The 27,082-nt window shown below is 46.1% G+C and overlaps 1 protein-coding gene across 1 annotated transcript in view; it reads right to left on the bottom strand.

Annotated features, from left to right (window-relative positions):
• The window catches only part of SACM1L (SAC1 like phosphatidylinositide phosphatase), a 267,712-nt gene that overhangs the window by 46,996 nt on the left and 193,634 nt on the right, over positions 1-27,082 (bottom strand). Inside the window, exon 16 of the mRNA XM_082257843.1 lies at positions 23,102-23,174. Coding sequence (XP_082113969.1) covers positions 23,102-23,174 — 73 coding nt within the window. The remainder of the gene's footprint in view (positions 1-23,101; positions 23,175-27,082) is intronic.

Here is a 27,082-nt window from a genome sequence, read left to right as displayed (position 1 = left end):
CTATGAAGAGCGGCTGCAATCGCTCGATTTATTTTCCCTGGAGAAGAGACGTCTGAGAGGGGACATGATAGCAATTTATAAATATCTTAATGGGGATCTCGGCTTAGAAAAAAAGCTGTTCATTCGAAGGAATTGCATGAGGACTCGAGGACATACAATGCGATTAGAGGAGAAGCGTTTTAACCTCAGGCAACGTGGGGGGTTCTTTACTGTTAGGGCTACAAGATTGTGGAATTGTCTACCACAAGAGGTGGTTTCTGCGGGTAGTATGGTGACTTTCAAAAGACTCTTAGACTTACATCTCAAGGATCAGGAGATAAAGGGCTATGTTAGATGATTACAGTCACACACACCTACACAGGTTGAACTGGATGGACTATTGTCTTTATTCAACCTCACCTACTATGTAACTATGTAACTATGTAACTATGTAAACGCATCAACTTTATTTAGAGATTTCCATTCCACAACTGTCACCAACCAGTAGGCTATGCTAAGTGGAGAATTTGGTGGACTTACACTTTTTAATAAACCTTAGTTGCAAAGGTAATGCGCTAGGCTGGTGGGCCCTATGAACTAACTTCACTACATGGTCTTGTAAGCAGAGGGCCAGGATTTTAACTAAAAGCTTAGTGTTGGAGTTTAGGAGCGAGATGGGTCCATAACTGGCACAATATTGAGCGTCATTCCCAGGTTTGGTATAACTGTCACATGGGACAAAAGAGCCTCCAGGGGCAGGGGTTAGTGGTAGTAATAGAGTTTAAGTAACTACAGAGAAGGGAGGCCAGGGTGGAAAAAAAAATTGTTATAGTAATCGTTTGTCAGGCCATCAGGCCCAGGGCTCTTACCGGGGGGAAGAGGAGCAACAGCAGCACTAAATTCCTCAGTGATGATCGAGCATTCCAATTCCTCATGGACCGAGGGGGGCAGGGTGGGAAGGGCTGACTCCCGAAGGTAAGTTCAGATCCTATCAACCTGGTGCCCTTCTGCCCTATTCGAGTAAGCAGGGGGAATATTGTACAGGGACGCAAAAAAGCGCTGGAACTCTGCAGCAATAGCTTGAGTGTCCACTACCTGTTTATTATGGGCAGATAATGCGTGAACGTGACGAGAATCATGTTGCTTCTTCAGTTGTCTGGCAAGCAACCGACCACACTTGTTCCCCTGTTCATAGAAACTGTGAGCAAAGTACCAGTGCTGATCTTTGGTCCTGAGGTCCAAACCCTGAGAGAGACTTAATCGTAGTGTCTCCAGTTGGACATCAGCGGGGTCAAAGTGCTCCTTGTGTTTGGTCTCAAGAACACAGATTTTATCTAAAAGAGTAGCAAGTTCATTCTGCTTTTCTTTTTTGATACAGGAACTATGTGCAATCAGTTCACCCCTTACAACTGCTTCATAAGCCTCCCAGACTGCCTGGCTGGACACTATCACAGGGGAATTAGTTTCACAATAGGAAGCCAACGTATAGGATGAGGTCTCAGGGACAGAAGTATCATCCAAGAGGGCCTCATTTAGTCTCCACGTCCCTTCCAGATGGTAAGCAAAAACCAGACAGAGAGTCAAGGTGATAGGGGAGTGATCCAAAATGGTAATGGGTTCAACGGTATAGGAATAGACCTGGCGCAAAAAAGAAATGGTCTACCAATAATAAATCAAGGCGAAAAGAAGTATGATGGGTTTTGGAATATTAGCAATAATCCTGGTCTCTGGTATGCAACATACGGCAGCTGTTTACCAAGTGGAGAGAATGTAAAAGTTGCTTGACGTGTTTAAGTGCTCTTAAGGACAAAGGGGTTTTACCCGATGGGGTGTCCAGGCAGGGGTCTAGGGTTATGTTGCAATCCCCTCATAAAACCAAAAGGCCCTACATAAAGCTGTGTCCCCAGGGTCTTAAAGAGAAATCAACAGTACATACATTAGCGGCATAAAGAGCAGCAAAAGTATATCGCTGACCATTCATCTTGCCCTTAATGAAAAGAAAGCAGCCTTTAGGATCAGCTAGTAGAGACGATAGGGAAAAGGGGCACAATTTCTGAATAGCAATGCCCCCCCAAGCCCTCGGAATGGGGGAAGGGGCATAAAACCACTAAATAAAGGGCATGAGGGGCAGACAGGGAGTGTAAAAAGATAACATCAACAGCCAAGTGAAGCAGTTCCTGCCAAAGACGATCCCTTTTGTGGGGAAAACAGAGACCTCTCGCATTGTAAGACATGATTTTCTGAGTGTGGGCCATTGTAAGAACCTAAGCAGGACGTGTAGCAAAATTGGTGGAATACCACACAGCCCCCAAGGATGTACAATGGCCAGCCCATAAAGGGACTCAAGGACACCCTCTAATGCACCTAGAAGAGGGAAAAAGAAACGCATACAAATATCATGAACCAAAAAAAGAAAATTAGTGTAACTAAATACAACACATTGTGAAGTAAACCCACTAAAGGGGAGACGAGAAGGGTGAAATTTCCATCCCCAGAGCCATCTGCCCTAATGCAACTAAGCAGAATACCAAGTCCCTTGCGGCAGGACCACCATAATGGGTGGGAAATGACCGAGCGCATGAGCAGGGCACCTAGTGCCCCCCGAGCCATTACGAAGAAAGACAATGAATTTAACGGCTGCAAAAATGAACCAAAAAAAACTGCCCACCAAAGTAGTCCACACAGAGAAACATGCAGTTCAGGTATGCAGAGAGGGGGTCAGGGAAATCAAAAGGAAAAAACAACGTCCAAAAAATATTCCAATAGTTTATGTTCTAGTGATTCTCTTAGACAAAAAGGTCCAACTGGAGCAAATAACTCACGTTACATAAAGGGCGATGAAGGATCAGGTAGGGATCTGGATCAGGGTGCATTGGAAGGGGTATAGAGCTGTTCAGTCTCCAGTCCGGAAAGTCGGTTGGGGAAGATCTAGCGTTTTCATAAAATGTTGCAGATCATCTTTGGTGGGAAGGAATGCTTTTACCATTACCATTTTACCATTCCTAGAGGCTGTCAGGCGAAAGGGAAAACCCCAGCGGTATTGCTTGAGTGTGCATCGAGACAGATCAAGAAACAGAGAAAGTTGAGCTCCGTTAAAATTCATGAAGGGTTTGCCACGGTGGCTCTCATGATAGCTTCCTTCACTAAATATCTATGTAGATTGCAGATAACGTCCCTCTGTCTGGCAGTGTCCTGGGGAACAGGGAGCAGGGCACGAGAACTCTATCCACCTCAATGGGGGGGGGGGGCCGGATCATGATCACATGATTGCTGGGGTCCTATTACTAACTTTCACAGTGATCATTCACCCTGTAGCTCATCTCCGTGTTGTTTTCCTCTGTGAAGCAGAGAAATAACAAACTTATCTAGTTTTGTACAGACTTGTTGATACACCTTGCTAGAGGTAATGTCTGTACCAAAAAAGTTCTGTTAAAAAAAAGAAGGGGAAAATAAAAAAGGATTAACTTGATCAGGGCTTAAATCTATCTCAGTGAATGTTGGGGTCAGTGTTGGTATCCGTGTTAGCGGCAGTGTGTCATTTAGTGTCAGTGTAAATGTCAATTAGTGTTAGCATCAGTCTAACGCTGGCCATACCCATACGAAAAGTTGAATAATGAACAATCAGCCATGAGAGGAAACTTGGCATCATGATCATTAACGCCCAAGTTTTGATCGATAAATCATTCAAAGGACATAAATGAAAAGATTTTAAGTTCCTTTTGTTACATATTACTAGTGCAAACAGTTTGCACGAGAAACACATTAACCTTTCAATTTATCGTTCATGTCCTTCGTTTCTTTTGGCTCAAAAAGTCACAATCGATTACCAATTTGTGTACATTAATTGGTCGAAAAACAAACAAACTGCCCAAATGACAGATTTTCTAAAACAATTTTGTCTAGTATATGGGCACCATAAGTGTTCGTGTAAATGTCAGTTACTGGCAGTCATCAGGAGTAGGGGTATTTTACAGATTTCTTTACTGGTGGATCATGGTAATGGCGGATCATGGTTAAAATAGAAGGCTAAATTTTAAAATATTGTGTTTTTTTTTAATACTACTTTGGGCTAGTTCTTTTTCATAATAAAAAAAAAAAAAAAAAAAAATCAGGAGATATCCATTAACATTTACCATGAAATGAAAGCCCAATCTGTCCAATAGAAAAAACAAGGACTGTTCCACCTGGATGCACTAGGTAGTTGGGATGATATGTACAGTATACGAACAGATGTCAAGGTTTTAAAATTGGGCTTGGGCGTTAAGGTTTGTTTAGACCTTGGTCATGAATGGGTTAAAAGCAATGCTGACAATAAAACACAGGAATATTAATGAGGAGAGCACAACATTTTTATCAGACGTGTTTAATACTACATTATTTAATAAGTTAAAGCCCATTTGGTTTAACTTTTAAGCTTTGGCAGTGAGGAAAATCAAAACTTGTTGATCATCTGTGGCCAATTTTGCCTAAGAGGGAGAAGAGAGATTTCTTCCTGAGACCACAAACTCAGTCAGATGAATACCAGCAATCAAAATCAATCAAAATCTCTTCTTGTAAAACCCTAAAAACAAAAAAGAGTCATTGTCCACCTTGGCACTTCCAAGGGAAAAAAGGATTTTACAATGAGTACAGACATTCTGACTTTCTTCTCGTTCATTGAGACACAAGATTCAGAGACATTTGCGACATCTAAAAGCAGTCCAAATGAGGAGTGGGTAACAAAGCAAATAAAGCACTAACAAGCCCACTTAAAAACAACAGAGAATCGGGGACTGTGGGCAGCTTGAAGACCTGCTTGAAGGCCTTCATGCCCAAAACTGGAATAAGCAGACCTGAACATCCACCTGTTAGAACTTAGAGAACATGTAAACAGAAGACCAGGTGGCAGCCATGCAATTTAGAGAAACAGATGCCTAATGTTCAAAAGCCCAGAAGCACTCACCGATCTAGAAGAGTGTGCTTTGCCAGGGAAGAGTGAAACCCAATCCCCAAGATCAGTGCTCGACAAACCCCAGGCGCCAGGTCGCATTGGTGACTAGAATTAGCGGCCTGGCACCTAAGTTACCCTGCGGCAGGTGTCTTGCCTCCAGACATCCCAAGTCTCATGCGAGGTGCGGGAGTCTCCAGCATGCGGGCTGTGGCTCCCTGACACCCACATCTCGAAGGAGACTTGGGATGTCTGGAGACAAAACGGTGTCTGTCAGCTCTGACAGAACTGAGCTGATGCATCCTGTATAGTTCCAGCTCTGTCCTGTCACAGGTGGAGTGATATCAAATGCACTCCGCCTGTGAGAGGAGAGCTTCCTACTGCGCTGCTCCTCACACTCTCCGTTGTCTGTCATGTGTCTCAGGAGCCAGCATTTCCCACCAGAAGTACCCACAGTAGTACCAGAAGGCAGCACCAACACCAGTACCAGCCAGCAGTAAGTCACATGTGCTAGGGGTGCAACTAACCCCCCCCAGCACATAATTGTAAATATCCCAGCATGTGCAGTGTTTCTGACTTCTACCACCATGACCACTTCAAATCACTGAAGTGGTCATGGTGGTTGGAGTGTTCCTTTAATATCTCTCAGAAGAAGTAAACAAAGCACACAAAGGTGGAATGTCAGGCAACATCAGCTAGTTCTTTAAAAACTTGCCGTCATTGGGCCCGTGTGTATGGCAGCCGGTCCAACAGAAGCCGGTCATTCGGCACGCGCCAAAAAAAGAAAAATTGGCTCCTAGCTTTTTTAGCTGGCTACTAAATTTCAACCAAATTTGTCAAGCCCTGCCTAAGACCATAGATTTGAACAATAATCTGTCTGAGCGATTGATAGATGGTAGAGCGAGAAGCTGGTTCACTCCAGCGGGGACCATTTGGGATGATAAAAAAGAATCCCTGACTCCCTAATTGAAGCAGTGGCTGTGAGTTAAACATGTACAGCACAAACTACACCCAGATAATAAAGGGAAATCTCATTCTGATGGAATAGGGCTGGACAGAGGGATGAAAGTACAATAGTCTGGTTGATGTGAAAAGCTGGATTTGCCTTAGGAAGGAAAGAGGCTCTAGGCCTCAACATTACCTTGCCTCTATGCAAAACCAAAAAGGGCTCTTTACAAGACAGGACTGCCAGGTCACATATGTGCCTTGCAAGCATTATCACAACAAGGAAAACAACCTTGTGAGTAAGGATTGAAAGGTGAATATCCTTAATAGGTTCAAAGGTGAATTTTAAAGTGTCAAGGGACCAAAATCAGATGCCATAGAAAAATGGGTGAACATACAGGGGGAGCAACATGAGAAACACCCTGTACAAAAGTCTTACCCAAAGAAAGGCTGGCTAGTGGTCTCTAACAAAGTTGCAAGTGCAGACACTTGACCCTTGATGGTCCTCAGGGCCAATTCCTGGTCTGGACCTAAATGTAAAAAAGGCAAGGATCCTTCAGTATTTTCCGAAGGATGAAAGCTTCTTTCTTTGCATTAAGCAAAGTAAATCTTCCATTACCAATGGCAGACGTTTTGGGAAGTAGACTTCCCAGCTTTTAGCATCTTAGAAATTAAAGACTCAGAGGCCTCTATCCCTCAACACTTGGGCTACATCAAACTAGTCCTTTGGATTGAAGATACCGATGATCTGGAAAGAGCCCAATAAGTATCTGCCAAGAGTGTGATCAGGTCAGGGTACCAAATCCACCTGGGTCAGTCTGGAACAATGAGCATCACCGAAAAGCCCTCCATCCCGATCCAGCAGCAAGAGCATAAAGAAGTTTTGGAGGAGGAAAAGTGCATATCAGGAGCTGTACTGAGCCACTAGAGTAGCCACTGCTTCCACCAGAGGTTCTCGTCACCTAGAGACAAACCTATCCAGTTTGTTGCTGAACATGGAGGCCAGAAGGTCCACATCAAGAGTCTCCCACCTGTGACACAGGTTCTGGAACACCTCCTGGTGTAGGACCCTTTCCCTTGGATCCAAACACTGATGGCTTAGGAAGTCTGCCTGCTAATTGTCCATGCCTAGAATTTAAACAAGGGACAAGGCTAGGACATGAAGTTCTGCCCAGGACAGAGTACTTTCTGCCTTTATTGCCACAGAAAGACTTCAGGCTCCTCCCTGATGACTGATGTATAGCACCATTGTGGTGCTGTCCAATTGGATCCTCAGCGGGTAACCCACCAGTTAGGATATCCAGTGCTGTAGGAAGAAATAAACCACCCGGAGCTCCAAAATATTGATTTTTTAGGCATTCATGTCCCTGCACCAACAAGGTGCCTGGGACTCCTCCCCAGCCTTAAGGCTGGAATCTGTTGTGAAGATCCTCCAAGAGATCAGAAGGAAGGATTTTTCTAACTCATAAAGAAAGGGATGTATTCCAGAGATAAAACTATAATCCTACCGCTTTATAAAACTCTGGTCCGACCACATCTGGAGTATTCTGTCCAGTTCTGGTCGCCAGTCCTCAGGAGGGATGTGTTGGAGCTGGAGAGAGTCCAGAGAAGGGCAACTAAACTAATTAGGGGATTGGAGGACCTTAATTATGAAGAGCGACTGCAATCGCTTGATTTATTCTCCCTGGAGAAGAGACGCCTGAGAGGGGACATGATAGCAATTTATAAATACCTCAATGGTGATCTCAGCATAGAAAAAAAGCTATTCAGTCGAAAGGATTGCATGAGGACTCGAGGGCATACAATGCGATTAGAGGAGAAGCGTTTTAACCTCAGGCAACGCGAGGGGTTCTTTATTGTTAGGGCTACAAGATTGTGGAATTCTCTACCACAAGAGGTGGTTTCTGCGGGAAGTATGGTTGCTTTCAAAAGACTCTTAGACGTACATCTCAAGGATCAAAACATTCAGGGGTACGAGAGATGATTACGGCCACACAGACCTACACAGGTTGAACTGGATGGACTATTTTCTTTATTCAACCTCACCTACTATGTAACTCCAGAGCTGGACTCATAAGCCATCAGGTCAGAGACAATCTGGTTCTTGGTGACAGGCGAAGCAATTTGTTCAGAGACTTAATCAATTTGTTCCACCATCACAGGATGCTGAATTGTAAGGGTCTGGAGTGTAAATGGGCAAAGGATACCCAAAAAGAAGAAGGTTTAAAATCTAGATAAACGTTTTTATGGTATTAACTGTGTACATCAGGGTGCAGAAGAGAGGCTGAATGATATGGTCATGAACTGAAACCATTGGAGGGCCCACTACAAAAGGAAGGGATTGCTAATATGCTGGAAAAATAGGGACATGCAAGTATGCAACCTTGATGTTTACAAAGGCCAGAAAATCCCTCTGATGGAGAGAGACTATGACAGACCTTATGGTTTCCATGCCTAGTCGTAAGGAAGACATTTGGAGTCTTGATTTGAGTAACGTGAAAGAGTTGGAACAAAACCCCTTAAAACTTTCCACTACAGAAACCAAACTGCAAGGGATACATGAAGGTTTACTAATCAGTGAAGTGCCATAGGAAGGTTGGAAGACATGAAGTGTGGAAGAAGCTTACAACAGAACTCTAGTTTTCAGAAAAGTGAAACTACCTCTCACACCCAGGCATTTAGAGTGTGATCTCTCGATGCCGAGAAAATTCAAAGTTCCTTCATGCTGATGAAGAATCATCTGTAGGCCTGAGGGTTACAGGCCCAGGGTTTGTGACTGAACTGGGTTCCTGGCTTGGTTTTGTTCTTAGAGGTTAAAGCCTGGAACTAGCAAAGTGAACTCTTCTTGGGTCTCAGAGGGGAAAAAGTCTTCCCAACTTGAGAACTAGGGATAAAAGAGTACTCTTAACCCCAGTGACACTGTGAATAAAATGACAAATGCAGCTCTGAAGAGATGTTGACCCCTGAAAGGCATGTGTAAAAGATGCTTTTTACATGTCTGCTCTGAATAACATTTTAACCAAAGATTTTTCTGCATGTTTACAGATACTCATTCTGGAATTAGGACGAGAGGCATCTACAAACCCATTTACACAGTATATGCTGACATAAGCTCTAAGAACTCAACAAATAAGGGATTAGCATGGATGGAAACTGGATCTCTTTTTTAGGAGTTAAAGTAATTCCCCAGTTGTTGGTCAGATTTATATCACAGCCATGGCAGGTTGCAACAAAGAGCCTGCAAGAGAAAACCAGGGTATTGAGAGTATCTCAAAACATTTATCTATGGGATGTTTAAACACTAGCGCATCCTCTACAGAAATTGCCAGCACTTTATTAAGATGCGACACTGCCAGATCAAGAGTGGGTGCTGCCCACTTCTTAATGAAGTACTTTTTATACAAACATTGGGCTGCAAAATATTTGGGAGGTGTGAATACTTTATCAGGAGATTACCAGTCACCATACAAGACATCTTGGAGAAGTGTTTGGCATCCTTCAGAGGCGCTAAAAAATTTCAAAATTATTTCCAGTGCAGACTAGTAAGATCACTAGTAGAAGCTCTAGGTTGCTCTTTCATTTTTAAAGGTGGCATAAACCACATAAATTAGAGCCAAAATTATTTCTCTAAGCCTGGGAGCTATGGCAGATGCCTGTGACTCCTTAGGGCCAATATCATCCGGAAAGGATTTTTGAGACTTTGTTAGGTGGGATCGCCACAGCAGGAAGCTCAGAGGCTGCAAAAGCTGCAGGAAGATAAGATTATTCTGGAGGGGAAGGCGTTCAGGTAAGATTATAGCCTCTGTGTTTAGTAACTGTTAGTACAAACCCGATTCCAAAAAAGTTGGGACACTACAAATTGTAAATAAAAACCGAATGCAATGATGTGGAAGTTTCAAATTTCAATATTTTATTCAGAATACAACATAGATGACATATCAAATGTTAGATTCCAAGATATGAGGTCGTCATATGTTGATGACAAAAGGTGTCATTTTGGAACGCACGTAGGACACGTGACCAGTAGCCGGAAGCACCATTTGGAACGCACGTGGTGGCGGCGTTCCTCAACTTCCAACCGTGTGCATACTGATCAGGGCGCACAGTTCGTGGTCCTATTTTGTTTCTCCGTTACTAGTCCTCATGCTTGGCATTTGGGTTTTGTGATTGATTTTATCCTTTTTATTTAATAAAACATTTTTTAACCGGACTTCACTATGAGGCTTCCTTATATTTCTTCTGCATAATTACCCGGAGTCTACATCCTCTCGGGTGCCACAGAAAAGGAACAGGAACCAGGAGAGGAACGAGGGAGATCTCAAGTGTATCCTTGGTGGAGGAGACCACCCTGAGCCTGACTTGCCCCCCTTGCCGTAGGGTAAGAGGGGATCCACCATCTCTGGTGAGTTTTCCTGACACTCCCCCCGAGCACACGGTGGTGGCTTTTTGATCATTACCCCCAGCATTTCACCACCTTCCCTCGGAGCCGTCTGTCCATTGACCTCCAGCCCTTCATGTCATCACTCGCTCAGTACTGTCAAGTCTATGTGGACTTATTGCAGGATCTGTGGACTTTTTTAAGCATTATATTTGCACTATTGCACTGACCGTTTTATCTGGTACAGCGAATACTTGGACTCTTCACAGTTTATGAACATTGCATTGTTACTATCTTATCCAGGCATAGTATGTGTGTGGACTATTAACTCTATTTCAAACAGCATATTATTATTGATATAATACTGGTTGTTACTGTTGCTGTTATAGCTTTTTAAAAGGTATCTGTGCAATCCATTTTAGTTTTTACTATATATGTTTATTTACACAGTCTTTATTTAAGCAACACGCTTCAGTATATTGTGTTTAATCACATATCCATTATATATCCTTTTTCTATTATTTATGATAATTTTGCTCACATTCCATTGCACACTGTTCATTTGCAAGCACTAAACCGTGAGGAGCTATCACCTCTTTCTTTTTATCTTCAACTGAGAAAATGTATCATTTTAAGGGAAAAATAACGGAATTTTTGTAAAATCTTACCGTAAAATTCCTTTCTCTGAGTCCTCCGACAGTCGCCGCCCACTCATAATCTTCACCAATGGTATTGACCTTTGCTCCGCAGGAGTAGCTAGGCAACAAGATTTGTTAATACAAAAGCTTTTAGCATAATCACACCCCCAGGGGGCTGTCCCCTCAGTCAATACCTCCCTGCTCCAGCATCCTCAACTCAGTTTGGTAGCATAGCAGTAGAGTACATAAACAAAACCCCAAGAGGGGCGGGGGGCGGCGACTGTCGGAGGACTCAGAGAAAGGAATTTTACGGTAAGATTTTACAAAAATTCAGTTTTCTCTTATGTCCTCCGACAGTCGCCGTCCACTCATAATCTTCACCAATGGGACGTCCCAAAGCAGTGCAGACATGAGGGGTGGGAAACGCAGCCGCGCATAAAGCAACGCAGTACCCACATCAGAGAAAGGAACCTTACCATAGTAAGAGAACCAACTGGGCAACAGGAAAACGTGCTCAACAGGAGCAACAACCCAGGAAGGAACAAGTAACCCAGGGGTAAAACACCCCAACAGCCAAAGGCCCAAAAAGACAAGGGCCCTAAGGCACCGCCGCACTGAGAACTTTACGGCCAAAGGAAGCATCAGCCGATGCCTGAACATCCACTTTGTAAAATTTGGAAAAAGTGTGAACGGACGACCAAGTCGCCGCCTTACACACCTGGGCCACAGAAGCCTGATGTCTGTGAGCCCAAGACGTACGCAAAGACCTGGTAGCGTGCGCCTTCACAGGGAAGGGAGGAACCTTCCCCTTCAACGCATAAGCTTGCTCAATGGTCTGTCTGATCCATTTGGCGATGGTCGCAGCCGACGCCGCCATGCCCTTCCGAGGTCCCTCAGGAAGGACAAAGAGGGAATCCGACTTGCGAAACGATTCAGTGGACGACAGATAAACCCTGATCGCCCGGACAACATCCAAGGCATGCAAGGCAACCTCCTTCGGATGCTTCGGCTTCGCGCAGAGCGAAGGCAAGACAATATCTTCATTAAGGTGAAACTCCGAGATCATTTTCGGAAGAAAGGATGAGTTAGGTCGCAGGACCACCTTATCCTTGTGGATCACCAAGTAGGGAGAGCTGCAGGACAAAGCCGCCAGCTCCGACACCCTGCGAGCCGAAGTGATCGCCACCAAAAAGGCAACCTTCTTGGACAACAAGGACAACGAGATCTCCCTGATCTTTTCAAAGGGAGCATGCTGTAACACGGACAGAACTAAATTCAAGTCCCATGGGGGCAAAGACTCCCTCCTAGGAGGGGCCAAATGTCGCACCCCCTGAATAAAGGTGCGAATCAACGAATTAGACGCCACATGGCGTTGAAAAAGAATGGCCAGTGCAGAAACCTGACCCTTAATCGTTGCCAGCGCTAAACGCTGGTCCACTCCAGTTTGTAGGAAAGCTAATACTCTCGACACCGAGTATGAGCGGGGAGAATAACCCCGGGACTCACACCAAGCGAAGTACGCTTTCCAAGTACGGTAATATATTTTACCGGAAGAAGCTTTCCGAGCCTTAATCAAAGTAGGGATGACCTCAGGAGAGAGACTCCTATCCTTCAGGACCTGGCTCTCAACAGCCAGGCCATTAAAGCCAGCGACTGTAAAGCAGGATGGAATATCGGCCCTTGAGACAGAAGGTCGTCTCAAAGTGGCAGACGCCATGGAGCGTCGACTGCCAGATTGACGAGATCTGCGTACCAAGACCGGCGAGGCCAGTCCGGAGCCACCAGAATCACCGTGTGCGGTTCCGAGGTTAGCCTGCAAAGGAACCTGGACAACAGCTGAATTCGGGGGAAAGGCATACATCAGACGATACTGATGCCAGGGCGCCACCAACGCATCCGAGGCGTCCGCTCGCGGATCGCGCGTCCTTGCCACGAACCTTTCCACCTTGTTGTTTAGACGAGACGCGAACAGGTCCACGTCTGGAGGACCCCACTTCGCGCACAACATCTGGAAGACATCCGGGTGAAGGGACCATTCCCCCTGGTCCAGGGTCTGGCGGCTCAGATAATCCGCCTGCCAATTCTCCACCCCCGGAATGTGAACTGCCGGAAACGGAAACGACACGCAGCGAGGAGAGCGAGGAGATCTGAGAGCTGTGTGTGTGTGTGTAGAGGAGGAGGAGCCGCCGCACGTGCGGAGGAGAGCGGGGGAAGCCGCACTAGGAAGCCGGGGGCCGGGGGCAGGAGCTCGGAGCCTCGGACCAGGGAACCAGTGCGGGGGACAGCCGGGGACAGGAGACGCACGTGCGGAGGAGAGCGGGGGAAGCCGCACTAGGAAGCAGAAGCAGTGCGGGAGACAGCCGGCGGCAGGAGCCGCACGTGCGGAGGAGAGCGGGGGAAGCCGCACTAGGAAGCAGGAGACAGGAGCTCGGAGCCTCAGACCAGGGAACCAGTGCGGGGGAGACAAAGACCGGGACCAGACTGAGACCGAGGGACGTAAGTTGAAAACAATCTGATCTGATCTCCTGGTAGGGGGGCGGGCTGGTGGGGGGACTACAAGTACAAACTACATACAAGTACAAACACTACAGGCAATACAGGCTACTAAGGGGTTACTATAGACTGAGAGGTGCTCTGCGACTTGCGACTGGTGAGTATCTTGCGACTGGTGGGTGAGCATCTTTGCGACTGGTGAGCATCTTTGCGACTGGTAAGCATCTTTGCGACTGGTAAGCATCTTTGCGACTGGTAAGCATCTTTGCGACTGGTAAGCATCTTTGCGACTGGTAAGCATCTTTGCGACTGGTAAGCATCTTTGCGACTGGTAAGTATCTTTGCGACTGGTAAGCATCTTTGCGACTGGTAAGTATCTTGCGACTGGTGAGTATCTTTGCGACTGGTGAGTATCCTTGCGACTGGTGAGTATCCTTGCGACTGGTGAGTATCTTTGCGACTGGTGAGTATCTTTGCGACTGGTAAGTATCTTGCGACTGGTGAGTATCTTTGCGACTGGTGAGTATCCTTGCGACTGGTGAGTATCTTTGCGACTGGTGAGTATCCTTGCGACTGGTGAGTATCTTTGCGACTGGTGAGTATCTTGCGACTGGTGAGTATCTTGCGACTGGTGAGTATCTTTGCGACTGGTGAGTATCTTTGCGACTGGTGAGTATCTTTGCGACTGGTGAGTATCTTTGCGACTGGTGAGTATCCTTGCGACTGGTGAGTATCCTTGCGACTGGTGAGTATCTAGTGACTGGTGAGGGCATTAGCGACTGGTGGGTACCCCAGGTTTAGTACCAGGGAAGTTAGAGGTAGTGTAGGTAAGGAAGAGCAGGCCGTTAACATTATCCCCATAGAGTAGTGGGTAATAATGTCCGACAGGATTGGGGATGCCACTCAGTGCACTTCTTGCGGCATGTATGCGTTCCTTGATGAAACAATCGAGGACGAATACTGCTGTGCAAGATGTGAGCGACTTGTTGCTCTGGAAGCCCACATCGTGGATCTAGAGAGCACAGTGACAAGACTGCGTGGCATCTACAACCTGGAAAGGAGCTTGGACTTTACCCATCAGGCGCTGGCAGGGGTCAGCATAGAGGAGGGAGGAATAGAGGAGACGCAAGCAGCAGAGGTACGCAGCTGGGTGACTGTTAGGAATGTTAGGGGGAGGAGAGTCAGGGAGGCCAGTCCTGAGTTGGTACACCCTAACATGTTTGCCGAGTTGCAGGTTGAGGGGGATATCAACTCAGGGGTGGCAGAGCTGGAGCATCCACCCTCCCCCAGCTGCCAGGGGAGGGACGGCTCCAGGAAGAAGGGGGGCCGTAACTCAGGAAAGGTTAGAAAGGTTGTGGTAGTTGGGGACTCAATTATCAAGAGGACAGAGAGGGCAATCTGTAAAAAAGATCTCGTGAACCGAACAGTTTGTTGTTTACCGGGCGCCCGAGTTCGGCACATCGCAGATCTGGCAGACAGATTGATGGGGGGGGCTGGGGATGACCCAGCGGTCATGGTGCATGTGGGCACTAATGACAAAGTTAAAGGTAGGTGGAGGATCCTTAAGAACGATTTCAGGGACTTAGGTAATAGATTGAGGAAAAGGACCTCCAAGGTGGTTTTCTCTGAAATACTGCCTGTACCTCGAGCCACACAGGAGAGGCAGAAGGAGATTAGGGAAGTTAACAAGTGGCTGAGGAATTGGTGTAGGAAGGAGGGGTTTGGGTTCCTGGAGAACTGGGCTGACTTCTCAGTCGGCTACCGGCTCTTTAGTAAGGATGGGCTTCACCTTAATGGGGACGGTACAGCTCTTTTGGGGAGAAAGATGGCCACCGAGTTGGAGGGGCTTTTAAACTAGGAGACGGGGGGGAGGGCTCAGAAGTAGAATCAGTCAGGAGGGAGCAGAGGACTGAAGGCAGTTGTAGGGTCAGCAGCGACATTAGGTCAACAACATCAATTGGCGGGTCTGTGCGGGAAAACAGCAGACCAAACAAAAATAAACATAACCGCCAATCACGTTTAACTTCCGTAAAACTAAGAGGGGTATATGCTAATGCCAGGAGCCTAGCTAATAAGATGGATGAGTTGGACATGTTAGTACATGAGGAGGACATAGACCTTGTGGGAATAACAGAAACTTGGTTCGACCCCTCACATGACTGGCTGGCAAATATCCAAGGGTATTCTGTGTACCGGAAGGACAGGGTAGGAAAAAGAGGGGGAGGGGTATGTCTCTATGTCAAGAACAATATAAAGGTGCTAGAAAGGAGTGACATTACGGATGGGATGAGCATGGATTTAGAATCTGTGTGGGTTGAACTCGATAGGGAAGAAGATAAGGGAAAAGTAGTTGTGGGGGTTTGCTATAGGCCACCTAACCAAGGGGAGGAGGTAGAGCTGGAATTTTTAGCACTAATAGGTAAAGCGGCAAAACTGGGATCAGTCATCATATTGGGGGACTTCAATTATCCCGACATTGACTGGGAAGAGGGGACTGCACACTCGCATAAGGCCCGTCTATTCACGGAAACCTTACAGGATAACTACATGTCACAGTTGGTGGATTCCCCTACTAGAGAGAATGCAATCCTGGATCTATTGATCACTAATGACCCAGACATAATCTCGGAGGTAGGAGTCCAGGACAATCTGGGCTCTAGCGATCACAGGATGATCACATTTAGTATAAATAACAATATAAAAAGGCAAGTGGGGAACATAAGAACCCTAAACTTCAGAAGGGCAGACTTTCCAAAATTGTACTCAATGATGGAAAGGGTAAACTGGGACCAAACCCTGGGATCCCTGACCACTGAGGAAAAATGGGAATGCTTTAGGAACATATTAAGCAAAGGCATCTTGCAGTGCATTCCTATGGGGAATAAATTTAGAAGAGACAAAGCCAAACCTGGCTGGCTAAACCGTAGCGTTAAAAAACTTATTAGGGGAAAAAAATTGGCCTTCAAGAAATATAAATCAGAGGGCACAGTATCGGCCTTCCAGCAATACAAGGAGGAAAATAAGAAGTGTAAACACGAAATCAAGATGGCTAAAATCAACTTTGAGAGACAAATAGCGGAGGATAGTAAAAAAAATCCAAAGAAATTCTTTAAATATATCAACAGCAAAAAAACTAGGGCAGAGCATATTGCACACATAATTAACGATGATGGGAGGATGGTTACAGAGGACACTGAAAAAGCAACCGTGCTGAATGCTTTTTTCTCGTCAGTCTTTACGCAGGAAAAGGAGGGGTACACTGACCATGACTGTATGGTTAGTAGTAATACACAGGACTTGCCACTATGGCTAACAGAGGGGGAAATCAGGGAAAGACTGGATAAACTTAACACAAACAAATCACCAGGCCCGGATGGCGTACATCCGAGAGTGCTCAAGGAACTCAGTATGGTTATATCTAGACCACTGTTCCTAATCATTGCTGACAGTATTAGGACAGGAGATGTACCAGGGGATTGGAGGAAGGCTAACGTGATTCCGATATTCAAAAAGGGCCAGAGACATATCCCGGGAAATTATAGGCCTGTCAGTTTGACATCAATAGTATGTAAACTTCTGGAGGGGATGATAAGGGACTATATCGTAGAGTATGCTAAAGACAACAACATCATCAGTAGTAACCAACACGGGTTTACAAATGGGCGTTCTTGTCAAACCAATCTCTTAGCATTCTACGAGGAAGTGAGCTGTGAGCTAGATAGGGGCAGACCAGTGGATGTGGTGTACTTGGATTTCGCTAAGGCGTTTGATACAGTTTCCCACAAGCGCTTAATTTATAAAATAAGGTCTGCAGGTATCGACAGCAGGGTTTGCTCTTGGATACGGAACTGGCTAAAAGGCCGTGTCCAAAGGGTGGTAATAAACAGCGCATACTCAGACTGGGCTGAGGTAGTAAGCGGGGTGCCCCAGGGCTCAGTCCTGGGACCAACCTTGTTCAATTTATTCATAAACAGCATTGAGGACGGGATCAGTAGTTCGTTATCAATTTTTGCAGATGACACAAAATTGGCCAGGGCAATAACTGCACAGCATGAAGCAGATATCCTACAGAATGACCTGGACAAAATTACGGAGTGGGCAACGACATGGCAAATGAGGTTTAATGTGGAGAAGTGTAAGGTTTTGCACTTGGGGACCAAAAACATAAAAACACAATACATGTTAGGAGGGGAACCCTTGGGGGACTCAAAAATGGAGAAAGATCTGGGAGTCTTGGTTGATGATAGATTAGGCAACAGCATGCAATGCCAAGCGGCAGCTTCCAAAGCCAACAGAATATTAGCATGCATAAAGAAAGGGATGTATTCCAGAGATAAGACTATAATCCTTCCACTTTATAAAACTCTGGTCCGACCGCATCTGGAGTATTCTGTCCAGTTCTGGTCGCCAGTCCTCAGGAGGGATGTGTTGGAGCTGGAGAGAGTCCAGAGAAGGGCAACTAAACTAATTAGGGGATTGGAGGACCTTACCTATGAAGAGCGGCTGCAATCGCTCGATTTATTTTCCCTGGAGAAGAGACGTCTGAGAGGGGACATGATAGCAATTTATAAATATCTTAATGGGGATCTCGGCTTAGAAAAAAAGCTGTTCATTCGAAGGAATTGCATGAGGACTCGAGGACATACAATGCGATTAGAGGAGAAGCGTTTTAACCTCAGGCAACGTGGGGGGTTCTTTACTGTTAGGGCTACAAGATTGTGGAATTGTCTACCACAAGAGGTGGTTTCTGCGGGTAGTATGGTGACTTTCAAAAGACTCTTAGACTTACATCTCAAGGATCAGGAGATAAAGGGCTATGTTAGATGATTACAGTCACACACACCTACACAGGTTGAACTGGATGGACTATTGTCTTTATTCAACCTCACCTACTATGTAACTATGTAACTATGTTATTGCCGGGACGTGCGTCTCGGCCCAAGACAGAATGTCGGCCACTTCCCGAGCCGCTCGGGCACTCTTGGTGCCCCCTTGATGGTTGATGTAGGCCACTGCGGTGGCATTGTCCGTCTGGACCCGAACTGGACGGCCCCGAAGTCGGTCCGTCCATCGCAGAAGACAAAGCTTTAACGCTCTCAATTCCAGAATGTTGATCGGAAGAGAAGACTCCTCCTCCGACCAAGTTCCCTGGACGGACAGAACGCCCAGAACACCACCCCTGCCCGACAGGCTGGCATCCGTGGTGATCACCGTCCACAAAAACGGACGAAACGACTTGCCCCCCGACACCGCCGGGGACAGGAGCCACCACCGAAGATCCCTTCTGGTGCGATGGCTCAATGAGATCCGTAGATCCAGAGATTGGGGTCGTCCGTCCCACTCGGCCAGAATCTCCGCTTGGAGACCCCGCGTGTGAAACTGGGCAAAGGGAATCGCCTCGAAGGCCGAGACCATCAACCCTAGACATCTCATGCATGTCCGGAGAGACGAGCATTGATTGTCCCTGAGGGACCTGACCTCGTCCTGAAGCGTCCGGAGCTTGTCCTCCGGCAGGAAGATCTTCGCTTGAACAGAGTCCAGAATCATTCCCAGGTAGGGAAGACGAACCGACAGAGTCGATTTTGGAATGTTTATTGTCCAACCGAACTCCTGCAGAGTCCGCATCGCGGTGGACAGGTCGGTCACCAGGTCCTGACTGGCAGCAGACCGAAGTAGGATATCGTCCAGATATCCCAAAACAGAAATGCCCTGAGCTCGCAATAGCGCTCCGGAGATAGCTGAAGATTTGAGGGAAAGAACCTGCCCGCCGGCCGAGAGAGAAACTCGATCTTGTAACCAGATCGAACGATTTCCTGAACCCATCTGTCCCGAATGCGGGTCAACCAGGGTTGTAAAAAAACGCGCAGACGTCCCCCCACCCCAGAAGCGGGTGAGGGCGCCCCTTCAGGCGGAATTGGCGTGGGAAGCAGAACCGGACTAGCCAGACTTCTGCTTACCCGCCCACGGCTTCTTTTGGGAGCCTTGGCCCTTGAAGGGCTTGCCCTTGGATTGCGACCGAAAGGACCCCTGAGAGGGTCTAATTGAGGAATTCCTTTTACCGCGAAAAGACTTATTCTTGTGAGTGTGGGGTAAGAGAGTGCTCTTACCCCCAGAAACTCCCTTTATCAGAGCATCCAAAGCCTCGCCAAAAAGGCGAGATCCCGCGTAGAGAAAATTAGCCAGTGTCTTGCGAGAAGTCTGGTCAACCGACCAACTCTTCAGCCATATCAGACGACGGTTCAGCAACGCCACGCCGGATAGGCGCGCCGCCAAGGGGACCAAATCCAAGTCCGCATCACACAAGTACATGAAACCTTGATTAATTTGATCCACCATAGCCAATGTGGTCGGCGGAGCCGAATCAGCCACCAGGGTGCGTCCAATCCGCAATAGCTTGGGCCGCCATGATGGAGGCAAAAATAGGCTTCAGCATAGAACCAGCAACCATATAGGCATGACGGGCAAGAGACTCCAGCCTCCTGTCCGTAGGGTCCCGGAACACCGGGGTATCCTCAGCAGGAATCGCAGTAGATTTATTCAAAACGGCCACCGCGTGATCCACCTGAGGCGGCACACACCAACGCTCGTCGGTGGAGGGCGCAAATGGATAACGCAATTTAAACTTATTCGGCACAGTAAAGGGCTTCTTTAAATTGCGCCATTGCTCATCAACAGCGTGATGAAATTCCGCAGGGCAGGGAAAAACCTGCGCTGATTTGCGCGTCCTTTGCGTCCCAAAAGAGGACATCCTAGCAGGAGGAGTAGGCTCATCCTGCAGACGTAGTGTTTCTTTTATAGAGGTAATCAACTCATCCATGAGTGCAAGCTCTTCAGGCGAGCCGGGGGGAGAAGTATCAACCCCTTCTACCTCAGCCTCCCCCTCAGAACCCATAAGGTCCAGAGATGAGCGAGACCCTGAGACGCCAGCCACAGCAGCCACATTGCCCTCTGAATCAGAGGAAATGGATAACCTGGACCGTTTTGCGGATCGATCAGCCACCAGCATCTGCACCTGAGAAACCAAGTTCGCCACAACAGCAGCCAGATCGGCCCCCTCGGGGGGGTGCAGCAGCCCCTTGGCCCCCCACCAGGGCGGGAGGAAACTTGCAATCCTGAGAATCCATGCCCCAGTAATAAACTGAAAAAAAGGAACTGCCCTTTAACACCGCGGCGAGCGCAGCCCACCGCACACCACTGAAAGTACCGACCCCGCAGGGATAATGAACACTGAGCAAGGGAATACAGGATAAGGAAGGTAAAAACCTGGAGAGACCACAACAGGCTGCTGCCACCGATCGCTGTTCCAGTGAAAGAGGAAGTGATGCAATGACTGACCGACCTATATAGCCTATGAAGGCTCCGCAAACATGGCCGCTCGGCTGAGGGATTGAGACCACAAGAAAATGGCGCCGACATGTGCTTGCACGATCGTTCGCCGCCAAAATGGCGGCGGTTGGCGCCAAACACAGCGCTGTACCAGACAAGGCCGGTCACCACATTTTGCAGAAAAAAATGGCGGGCCGCAGCAGCGGCCGCCGCACATCATGTCTGAACCCAGTCTGCCCCATACATTTCACACAGCAGAGCGGGAGGGCCCCCCCCTCGCAGCCCACAAAAAAAGGCAGCTATTCCACACAGGGATCTGACAGGGAGCCCGCACTTACACAGACATGGGGGTCACACAGCCACAGACTGACACCCATACGGACAGGTCCCCACACAGAAAGGTGCTTACCGTACCGGATGGCGTGGGGAGCCGTCTCCAGCGACAAACCGCTATTCTGATGACAGGGAGTGTCGCAGCCAGGACGCAGTGGACTGCGGTACGAAACCACAAAAATGGCGTCCAGTGAGGTAGCCACCTCACAGGCAGCATCTCTGCAGCGAACAGGGATGGGTCGTTCAATGTGCCAGGATAAACCTAAGCTGAACGCTCGATGGCAGGCTGGGAAACCACCTGGCAAACAGCCCTGGGATCCAGGGCGGCCAGTCCGAGACCCAGCTCCGCGCAGTCATCTTCATCCGAAGAACCCTAAACTAAAGCTGACAAAATAACAGCTAAGTAAAGTAAAGAAAAAATACAATTGAAATAAAATCAAAAAAAGGTAGATGGCTGAGACTGAAAGCCCCAGCACAGGACAGCCAGCTACTCCTAAGCTAGGCAAGATCAAACTGAGTTGAGGATGCTGGAACAGGGAGGTATTGACTGAGGGGACAGCCCCCTGGAGGTGTGATTATGCTAAAAGCTTTTGTATTAACAAATCTTGTTGCCTAGCTACTCCTGCGGAGCAAAGGTCAATACCATTGGTGAAGATTATGAGTGGGCGGCGACTGTCGGAGGACATAAGAGAAAAGTTTATTTTAAATTTCATGGCAACAACACATCTCAAAAAAGTTGGGACAAGGCCAAGTTTACCACTATGTGGCATCCTCTCTTCTTTTTATAACAGTCTGCAAATGTCTGGGGACTGAGGAGACAAGTTGCTCCAGTTTAGGAATAGGAATGTTGTCCCATTCTTGTCTAATACAGGCTTCTAGTTGCTCAACTGTCTTATGTCTTTTTTGTCCCATCTTCCTCTTTATGATGCACCAAAATGTTTTCTATGGGTGCAGCAAGGACTAACCAAGGTGGAAGAATTGTGGAACTCCTGCAATTAGGGGCAGTGGCAGGAAGGTGTTCTACCTCAAGCTGAATGGTGGAAACAGAGCAAGGAGTGTGACACTCCAACTAGTGAACCTCTGCCGGGTTTTAATTTTTGATGCATTCCTTAGAAAGATTTCCCCTCACTTTCTGTTCAGTTACAATGGGCACCAGTATAGAAAGTGATGGGGAATCTCCCTTACCAAGACTGAAATACGTTGTAAAAGCCTGATTGGGGTTCTAACTTTACCATTCAATCCAAAACTGGCTAAAACATTTTTTCTAAGAACATTCAACATAAATAATAAATATGAAACACATCCATAATCAATGCACTATCACATTTTACTTTAGACTAATCACGAAGGAGAAACATGGACTTTGGAGGCACAAGGTAAAATAAAACATACATTTCATTGTTGTACAGTTAAAAGCGGACACATCGCCTGAAAAGGCGTCAATATACTAGACAATTATGTGAACGGTAAAGGGTAAAGTCCATAAACAAGCAAGAGCTAGTAAGGTAATTAGATAATTGTCTGAATTGTGTACCACATCGAAAGGACCCGTTGAAGACGACAGGTGTAATAGCTGTCCCCCAAAAAAGATCTGTTGGTGTGGTCATCACAAGTTCATATAAAGATTAATACATGCTTCATCTGGAGCTTACAGTTCAATGCTCTGTAGTTTGCTTGTAAAACATGTAAAAAGGAACCACAAGGAAGGTGGAGTCAGGAACTTAAATTGAAGTATGGAGACTGCAAATCATAGGTAATGATTGCTGTCAATATAATATTGACCGTTTATAAATGCAGCCCATGGACTGGGTATTCAGTCAGAGGTATATACGTATAGTCCATCCAAAGCAGGGGGGAAGGATAATGGTAACCTGTCAGTAGACTGGGGATATACACTGGAGCAGAAAAGTACTACACAGGTATATATTCCACCAAAGTAGTCCTGAATAGCCTCTCCACCACCCAGGGGATGGGGAACCGCCGGCTAAAAAAAAAAAATTCTAAAAACATTCAACATAAATAATAACTATGAAACACATCAATCAATACACTATCACATTTTACTTTATATTATCAACTTGCCTTGTGAAGTCTGTTTTCAGTGCTCCTGTTCCAGCATACTGCTTTGCGCATGCATTTGCATTATCAGCCCAAGCTAAAAATACATTTAGGTTATTAAAAAAGTTCAAGCTGTAAAATAAATTTACACAGATATAATATGCTTTTAAACTAAACATTTCAGCTTTTATATCTGTAGGGCCCCTGCAGACCAGAGCATCTTTTACATTTCCACTAGGGGCCTATACTAAGCAATAACATTGCCATTCATTAGGATAACAAAGTAATACGTACAGTGGGGATCGAAAGTTTGGGCACCCCAGGTAAAGATTTGTATTAATGTGCATAAAAAAGCCAAGGAAAAATGGAAAAATCTCCAAAAGGCATCAAATTACAGATTAGACATTCTTATAATATGTCAACAAAAGTTAGATTTTATTTCCATCATTGAAACTTTCAAAATTACAGAAAACAAAAAAATGGCATCTGCAAAAGTTTGGGCACCCTGCAGAATTTATAGCATGCACTGCCCCCTTTGCAAGGCTGAGACCTGCCAGTGTCATGGATTGTTCTCAATCATCGTCTGGGAAGACCAGGTGATGTCAATCTCAAAGGTTTTAAATGCCCAGACTCATCTGACCTTGCCCCAACAATCAGCACCATGGGATCTTCTAAGCAGTTGTCTAGGACATGACCCTTGAAAACATCAGCTGCGCGCTGACGAAACGTGTCTGATCGCATCACGTTGCCACGTCATTTCCGGCTCGTGGAACGCAAACCGGAACGCGGAAGCGGCGATCACCTGGCATTCGGCATCCATTGTCTTTTATCTGCTCTGAACAAGAATTCATATTGTAAGTTTTATTCTCACAATAAATTTATGTTGTACCGATATACTTCACCATGGAGCTCTTTCTTGTCATCTCTGCATGATTTATGGGAGCTTTGTATCCTGGATAACATTCCAAGGTGGATGATATATATTCGGTTGGATGAATATAGTGAGAATTGACCATCTACCCTGTCATATATCTGTGATAAAGGCCTTTACTGACCCCTTATAATTTAGGGGTCTACTATTTCCGGTAAGCAGTTTGGCACACCGGGTGGTCCTGCTATTTGGTGGAGGTGTTGCTATTAGAAGAAGCACTATCATATGATCCCTCAGTCATTCCATATATATTTGGATGGTGTTATTTGGACTGCTTTCAGTGGTTCATTAACCTCTATTGTTGGGACTTTTGTTTGCTTATTTATTTATCCACTAGTCACCTTGCACTTTATTGTAATAATATTTAATTCATTTAATATTTTATATGTATGTGCACATTTATTTATTATATCTATATTTATGAGAGCTATTGTACCTATCTCAGCAATTGACACCAATCACTTGTGTTTTTGCTAATTTATCATTTGTCATTATATTTATTTTGCACAATCTATTTAATGCTATTTAATTTATTCATAGCACCTGACAATCGGGCTTGCTAGTTTTTATTATTCGTTATTCACCTATATCACTTAATAGGTCCGAGCGCAGCGATTATATTTTATTATATAATTTTTTAAATGAACATATAGACAAGCCTGATGCATTTTGGAAACAAGTTCTGTGGACCGATGAGGTTAAAATTTAACTTTTTGTAAGGAATGAGCAAAGGTATGTTTGGGGAAGAAGGGGCACAGAATTTAATAAAAAGAACCTCTGTCCAACTGTTAAGCATGGGGGTGGATCAACCATGCTTTGGGGTTGTATTGCAGCCAGTGGCACAGGGAACATCTCACGAGTAGAAGGAAAAATGGATTCAATAAAATTTCAGAAAATTTTGGATGGTAACTTGATGCCATCTGTGAAAAGCTGAAGTTAAAGAGAGGATGGTTTCTACAAATGGATAATGATCCTAAACACACCTCAAAATCCACGGGGGGATTACATCAAGAGGCGTAAACTGAAGGTTTTGCCATGGCCTTCACAATCTCCTGACCTCAACATAATTGAAAATCTATGGATAGACCTTAAAAGAGCGGTGCGTGACAGACAGTCCAAAAATCTCAGAACGGAAAAGAACTGGAAGACTTTTGTAAAGAAGAATGGGCAAAGATACCTCAAACAAGAATTGAAAGACTATTGGCTGGCTACAAAAAGCGTTTACAAGCTGTGATACTTGCCAAAGGGGGCAGTACAAGATATTAACTCTGCAGGGTGCCCGAACTTTTGCAGACGCCGTTTTTTTGTTTTCTGTTATTTTGAAAGTGTAAATGATGGAAATAAAATCTAACTTTTGTTGACATATTATAAGAATGTCTAATCTGTAATTTGATGCCTTTTGGAGATTTTTCCATCTTACCTTGGCTTTTTTATGCACATTAATACAAATTTTTACCTGGGGTGCCCATACCTTTGATCACCTGTACATTGTTTGGCTTTCTTTTGGTATAACCTTTACCACTCCCAGCAAGCCTCTGTTTTGTAGCAAGCATTAGAAGGAGTGGATTATAAGTACAGAGGAGAGGGATGTGTATACAATACTGTACTCCAAGAAAAGGATTTTACAGGTAAGCAAAAAATCCTATTTTCTTAATTGTACACTAAAGGACACAAGACAGTATTCAGTAATGTACAGTAGGAATGCTCAAAAGTCAGACTAAACTAAAGGGTGAGCAACAAATCAACATCTGGCGATAATGGAACGAGAGGCAAGCTGTCCCTTACCCCAACCCTCAGAATGACAAAGTGAGAAATGAGAGTCAAACTGTCAAAAAGGAAGGTGTGGCCGAGAGGCAGACTTCAAAAGTGTACTATGACCTAACAACGGAGGATGTTTTGGAGTGCAGCCGAGAGATGGAACAAAGTCTTAGTTAAAGTGGAACAAAGAAAGCACATTCAGAAGAAAGGAGGTCTTGGCATTAAAACAACACTGTCTTTGTGTAGCACAAGAAAGGGTAATCATAAAGTAAAGGCAATGAGAAAGGCAACCCTGATAGACTCAAAAGGGACATTTTCTTGAGAAACGCACAGGAGAGTTTTGTTCAAGTGCTGAAGCATGGACAGCTCCCTAATTGACTTGCAACCAGCGCATAGACCAGAGAGGGAGTACAGTAAACCCCCCTCCATTCAGGGGCGGATCCGGGGGAGGGGGGGAGACGGGTCAATTGCCCCCCCCCCCGACATCCAAAGGAGCTTCCCTGTTTGCCCTGATAGTGGCCCTGATAATAGCACCGCAGAGCTCACTGAGGACAGGGACACAGGAAGCAGAGCTGTATTACACAGCCAGCACAGGGAGGGTGGGGCCGGGAGCTCCAATGACGCCCTGACTCCGCCCCTTTCAGCCTGTGCACTCGTAATGAGATAGATGGAGTAGGAGAGGAGATTTCAGTGGATGCCCCACCCCTGGACCTCTAAAAGTGCATGATGGCAAGGTATGTCTTTCCCTCCATAGACAGCATGACTGCTAGCCTGAAACCCTGAGCTGTTCAAGTGCAAATCTGTGTATTTCTGAAAGGTCTCTGACTGTCTCCTGTGCTGACTGTGTCCCCCATATCTGACTGTCTCCTGTGCTGACTGTGTACCCCATCTTTGACTGTGTCCCCCATCTCTGACTGTCTCAAGTGCTGTGTCCCCATCTCTGACTGTCTCCTGTGCTGTGTCCCCATCTCTGACCGTGTCCTGTGCTGTGTCCCCCATCTCTGACTGTCTCCTGTGCTGTGTCCCCCATCTCTGACCTTGTCCTGTACTGTGTCCCCCATCTCTGACCGTGTCCTGTACTGTGTCCCCCATCTCTGACCGTGTCCTGTGCTGTGTCCCTGTCCCCCATCTCTGACCGTGTCCTGTACTGTGTCCCCCATCTCTTACTGTCTCCTGTACTGTGTCCCCCATCTCTGACTGTCTCCTGTGCTGTGTCCCCCATCTCTGACTGTCTCCTGTGCTGTGTCCCCCATCTCTGACCGTGTCTTGTGCTGTGTCCCTCATCTCTGACAGTGTCATGTGCTGTGTCCCCCATC

The sequence above is a fragment of the Pelophylax lessonae genome (assembly GCF_965119305.1).
Source record: "Pelophylax lessonae genome assembly, chromosome: 5".
Taxonomy (NCBI): Eukaryota; Metazoa; Chordata; class Amphibia; order Anura; family Ranidae; genus Pelophylax; species Pelophylax lessonae.
This window is presented reverse-complemented; position numbering and strand designations above follow the sequence as displayed.